Source organism: Anomaloglossus baeobatrachus, chromosome 4, assembly GCF_048569485.1.
Source record: "Anomaloglossus baeobatrachus isolate aAnoBae1 chromosome 4, aAnoBae1.hap1, whole genome shotgun sequence".
NCBI lineage: Eukaryota > Metazoa > Chordata > Amphibia > Anura > Aromobatidae > Anomaloglossus > Anomaloglossus baeobatrachus.
In genome coordinates, this window is record NC_134356.1 from 220924299 (window position 1) to 220930439 (window position 6141).

The following is a 6141-nucleotide window of genomic DNA, read 5'->3' on the forward strand; positions in this document are numbered from 1 at the left end:
TTCTGGATCTAACACGGCTCAACCAGCTCGTGAACACCAGGCGGTTCCGGATGTAATCCCCCGCTCCGTCATCGCCTCAATGTTTCAAGGAAATTTCCTAACATCGATAGACGTCAAGGATGCTTATCCCCACGTGCCGATTGATCCAGAGCTCCAGCGTTTCTACGCTTTGTTATAAGACGCGAACACCTTCAGTTCGTAACTCTGCCTTCCGGCTGGCGATAGCCCCACGGGTCTTCGCTAAGGTCATGGCAGCAGTAGTACCAGTCCTGCAATCTCAAGGTCACTCTGTGATCCCGTGTTTGGGAGATCTACTTGTCAAGGCACCCTCTTAAGGAACATGCCAACACAGCCGAACGTTGCGCTGGAGACTCTCCAGAGTTTCGGGTGGATCATCAACTTTTCAAAGTCAGATCCGACCCCGGGCCAATCACTAACATATCTAGGCATGGAGTTTCATACTCTCTCAGCGATAGTGAAGCTTCCGCTAGACAAACAGCGTTCACTACAGACAAGGCTGCAATCTCTCCTTAGGATCAGTCGCACACATTGAGACGCCTCATGCACTTCTCACGTAAGATGGTAGCAATGGCGGCAGTCCCTTTCGCGCAGTTTCATCTGCGTCCACTACAATGGGACATTCTCCGCCAATGAGACGGGAAGTCGACGCCCATCGACAGAGACGTCTCCCTTTCTCAGGCGGCCAAAGAATCTCTACGGTGGTGGCTTCTTCCCACCTCATGGTCAGAAAAAAGGTCCTTCCTACCCCCATCCTGGGCGGTAGTTACGACAGGCACGAGTCTATCAGAGTGGGGAGCAGTTTTTTCTCTGCCACAGGGCTCAAGGTACGTGGATTCAGCAAGAGTCCACCCTTCAGATCAATGTTCTGGAAATCAGAGCAGTGTATCTTGTCCTACAAGCCTTCCAGCAGTGGCTGAAAAGCAAGCACATCCGAATTCAGTCGGATATCTCCACAGCGGTGGCATACATCAACCACCACGGAAGAACACGCAGCATCCACCATATCCGCAGTTCACATCCCAGGCGTGGTAAACTAGGAAGCAGACTTCCTCAGTCGCCAGGGTATGGACGCAGGGGAATGGTTTCTTCACCCGGACGGGTTTCAGGAGATCTGTCGCCGCTGCGGGATGCCGGACGTCGACATAATGGCGTCACGGCACAACAACTTTGTTCCGGCTTCATAGCACAGTCTCACGATCATCGAGCTCTGGCGGCGGACGCCTCAGTTCAACATTGGTCGCAGTCCCGGCTACCTTATGTGTCCCACCTCTGGCATTGTTGCCCAGAGTGCTGCGCAAGATCAAGTCCGACTGTCGCCGCGCCATCCTCGTCGCTCCAGATTGGCCGAGGAGGTTGGGGTTCCCGGATCTGTGGTACCTCACGGTAGGCCAACCGTGGGCACTACCAGACCGACCAGACTTGCTGTTTCAAGGGCCCCTTTTTTCCATCTGAACTCTGCGGCCCTGAACATGACGGTGTAGCCATTGAGTCCTGGATCATAGCGTCTTCAGGATTATCTCAGGAGTGGTTGTCACCATGACGCAAGCCAAGAAGCCAACGTCCGCCAAGATCTACCACAGATCGTGGAAGATATTCTTATCTTGGTGCTCTGCTCAAGGAGTTTCTCCCTGGCCATTTGCGTCGCCTATTTTTCCTTCCTTCCTACAATCTTGGTTGGAAAATGGTTGGTCGCTCAGCTCCCTTGAAGGACAAGTCTCAGCGCTATCTGTATTTTTTCAGAAACGCCTAGCCGACTTCCGCAGGTATGCACGTTCCTGCAGGGAGTTTGTCTTCTCATCACTCCGTACAAGCGGCCATTAGAGCTCTGGAGTCTGAACAAGGTTCTAATGACTCTCTTGAAGCCGCCTTTCGAGCCTTTGAAAGTTGTTTCCCTTTTCCGTCTTTCACAGAAAGTGGCCTTTCTAGTAGCGGTCACGTCTCTTCAGAGAGTGTCCGAGCTAGCAGCGCTGTCATGCAAATCTCCATTCCTGGTCTTCACCAGGACAAGGGGGTTCGGCGTCCGATTCCGGACTTTCTCCCTAAGGTGGTATCCCACTTTCATCTCAATCAAGATATCACCTTACCTTCTTTGTGTCCTCATCCAGTCCATCAATTTGAAAAGGATTTGCATCTGTTGGATCTGGTGAGAGCACTCAGGATCTACATTCCCGCACGGCGCTCCTGTGCCGCCCGGATGCACTCTTTGTCCTTGTCGCTGGTCAGCGTAAAGGGTCGCAAGCTTCCAAATCCACCCTGACTCGGTGGATCAAGGAACCAATTCTTGAAACCTACCGTGCTGCTAGGCTCCCGGTTCCCTCAGGGCTGAATGCCCATTCTACCAGAGCCGTGGGTGCGTCCTGGGCATTACGGCACCAGGCTACGGCTCAGCAGGTGTGCCAGGTACCTACCTGGTCGAGTCTGCACACTTTTACCAAGCTTATCAGGTGCATACCTACGCTTCGGCAGACGCCAGCCTAGGTAGACAAGTCCTTCAGGCAGCGGTTGCCCACCTGTACGAAAGGGCTGTTTGACGGCCCTACCACGAGGTATTCTTTTACCCACCCAGGGACTGCTTTTGGACGTCCCAATTGTCTGGGTCTCCCAATGGAGCGACAAAGAAGAAGGGAATTTTGTTTACTTACCGTAAATTCCTTTTCTTCTAGCTCCAATTGGGAGACCCAGCGCCCGCCCTGTTTTCTTAGGGTTTTTTTCGGTACACATGTTGTTCATGTGAATGGTTGCAGTTCTCCGATGTTTCTTCGGATTGAATTGGTCTTTAAACCAGTTATTGGCTTTCCTCCTTCTTGCTTTTGCACTAAACTGGTGAGCCAGTGATCCCACTGGGGGTGTATAGCCAGAAGGGGAGGGGCCTTACACTTTTGAGTGTAATACTTTGTGTGGCCTCCGGAGGCAGTAGCTATACACCCAATTGTCTGGGTCTCCCAATTGGAGCTAGAAGAAAAGGAATTTACGGTAAGTAAACAAAATTCCCTTCTCTTATATATAGTAGAAATTTTGAAGCTAAAAACACAAATAGTCCTCTGACAAATACCCCATTCAATTTTCTCCTTTCTTTCTTCCTTCCTTCCTCTTTCTCTTCTTTCCTTTTCCTCTTTTTTTCTTTCTTGTACATATTTCTTAAAAGAAATGATTCTCAATATTTGCAAAGAAGATATAACTAAACTAATCTATATATATGTTTTACAGAAGTCTTTGCAAATGATTATTATGCATGGTAGCTCTCCTTCTAACCATTTTCCTAATCCCATTTCACCTTTCTTTTCCCAGTTTCCCCAATAAAGATCTCTCCTTCCGCCTTCCCTCCCCGGCTTACCTCCCCCTCAAACAAAAAACGCAAATGTTTGAACTGTTTATAAAGAAATTGTCTAATGTTTCTACTTTGTTCCACTAAACTAATGTAATATATAAATGTTCTAATATGTAATAATAAAAATATTGTAACCAAACTAATTATATAGTAGCATAGTATAGGGAGGAAGAAAGTACCATATTTTTCGGATTGTAAGATGCACTTTTCCTCCCAAAATGTAGGATGAAAATGAGGGGGGGTGCGTCTTACAATCTGAATGTAGCTTACCGGGAGGTGGAGAAAGGGCGCTGTACTGGCGTTGGGGGTCCTGCTTGCTGTGTGAAGCAGGGCGTTGCGAATGTTCCAGATGCTCTGTTGGCGGTGCAGACTTCAAAGGAATGGTGCCCGGAGACCGCATGTGCGCAGATGGTGCTCTCTGCTCAAGATCTCATCTGCGCATGCACTGTCTCCAGCCCATTGATCTCCCAGCAGTGAATATAAGGAAAATGGCACCCGGAGGTGGCGCGTGCACAGGTGAGATCTTGGCTTGTCGTTGAGCCGAGACTTCAATCTGCGCATCCTCCACCTCCAGCCACCATTTCTTTGAAGCCCGCACCACCGACAGAGCATCTGGGAGTGGGACACCCGCCGCACGGCCCCATATCCAGGACAGACCCCGCAGCCAGCACAGCTTCCACTGCAGAGCCTGCAGCATCGCCCTACTCCAGCACTGTCCCTGCCTCCTGTGACCCCATTTCACCACCGCTGGCCTCCCCCCCTCTAAGACACCAGGTGCGTCTTATAATTATGGGTGCGTATTATAATTCAGTGCGTCTTATAAAACGAAAATTACGGTAAATGGAGAGCTTGGAGATTTGCATAGACTATGTAAAAGTGTATACATAGACATAGAAGTGAAGATTTGGGCAGGGAAGGAGAAAATGCACACTTCTCAGCATCATTGTCTGTTACCAAGATGTAGAGGAGTATCCTCATGATGTGTATAAGGTAAAAAGGCAGGCCAGAGATGAAGCTGTGATTGTATATGAAAGCCAATCAAGTTAGCAGCATCCTGGACATAAAGTGCCCTGTAACCCCACCCCATCCTCTACCCCTAACAACAGTCCAAAAAACTGCCATTTTTTTCCTTACCCTTGCTATTTGCTTTTCTTTTTTCAGGTCAAGAACATTATCTACCATGCAGTCAAAGACGCTGTTGGCACCCTCCGAGCACACGAGTCTAAACTGGCGAGATCATAAAAAAACATAAATTTTACGCTCTTGGAAAATTGTAACAGGAGCATCATTTACGTTTTGGATTTGTCACTTCTAGAGGCAAAAGTCTAAACAGACAGGATCCATTGTACAACCCGACCACTGTTTTCTATCCAGCCTCGTCACATGTACTCTAGACGTGCCTCACTTATGCACTCGTCTGAAAGGCGGCTGATTTCTGCTGCTGCCTTCAGCTTTAACTACGTGATCTCTGGAATACTGTGCTGTTGGCACACTTCTGGACTAGGAAAATCTAGAAGAGCATGTTTGGCTTCTCGGGCATAGTTTTCCAGTCTTGGAGAAATCTACAAAACTAATTCAAGAGGAACTAACATAGTTAATACTTTAAGAAAAAAAAAAACTCTTTACGTTGCACCCAACACAATGGATAATTTAGTACGTGTCCTTGTAGTTATTTGCAATACAAAACAACTTGTTACAACCTTATTAATAGCATAGTTCAATATGCTAGCTCTAAATAAAGTGGAGGGGGCTGAATTCATGCTTTTACTGGGGAAGGCAAGGTATTGGAAATGTATTTATTAAGAACAATAGATTTGTAGCGGATCAGTTACTCTTTCATGACAGTAGACATTTTTTTAGACTTTTTGAAGATCACCTCTATTTTCCCGGCAATCCCAAAAAAGGCACATCACATGGCATTTAGTCTTCCTTTCACATTGACTCTAATTGTAGTCATTCATATGAGTGTGCGTAATGGGTAGGGTGTCAGAACCATAAAAGTGGCCAAGTGTTCGTGCTAAGAAAAGAAGCCATTACTGGCCATCTTTCCACAGTGTCTGTATTAAGTGTATATAGTTGCAGTAGCAACTTTATGCAAAATGTTCCGCACATGATCCATTTCATTTACCAGTTGTTACCCATCCAAATAAAACACTGCATTCTTAATCAGTGAAATATTTTGAGATTAATATTTGAAGCATCTAAAATCAGTAATTTTTTCTGTTTGTTTTGGGTTTTTTTTGGGGAGTTTTTCAGATTTTGGGAGGTGATCTTTTTTCCGCCTGTACTGGTGCCAGTTTGCAGGTCTGTTTATACATTCAGTTACACACGTTTTTTAAGTGAATTATTGTAGATGACTTTAATTTGACTTCCTGTACTTTGATTTTGTGAAGGGCTGACTAGGGTTTCCATGTTCTTATTAAAGTACAACGAATCTCTCGTTTTGAGTTGTTCTTTTACTGCAGTTTTTTAATCATGGCACGAGTTGTTTGCATCATTGCACTTTTCACCATAATAGTTTTTATTTCTCAACTACCAACATATTACGCAGTATTTTTTTTTTTTAATTCGGAGGGTACTTGTAAGACAACTCATAATTCAACAGATACAAAGAGGAGCGATGGTCGTGCTCGCAAGCTTACAATCTATGAGGAAATAGGGGTAACACAAAAATGGTAAAAAGTGACCGGTCCTGCCATCAATATGATAAATACGAGATTCTCATAACGCTGCATAAAATGGTCACCAGTAGAGCTGGTCGAACTCGCAAAAAACAGGGTCCGGCGGGTCCC

At 46.4% G+C, this 6141-nt stretch overlaps 1 protein-coding gene across 1 annotated transcript in view; it reads left to right on the forward strand.

Moving 5' to 3' along the window:
• KDM3B (lysine demethylase 3B) overlaps nt 1–5789 on the forward strand; it is a 158605-nt gene extending 152816 nt beyond the window's left edge. The window contains exon 24 of the mRNA XM_075344677.1: nt 4511–5789. Coding sequence (XP_075200792.1) covers nt 4511–4591 — 81 coding nt within the window. The 3' untranslated portion in view covers nt 4592–5789. The remainder of the gene's footprint in view (nt 1–4510) is intronic.
• Nucleotides 5790–6141: the final 352 nt, after the last annotated feature.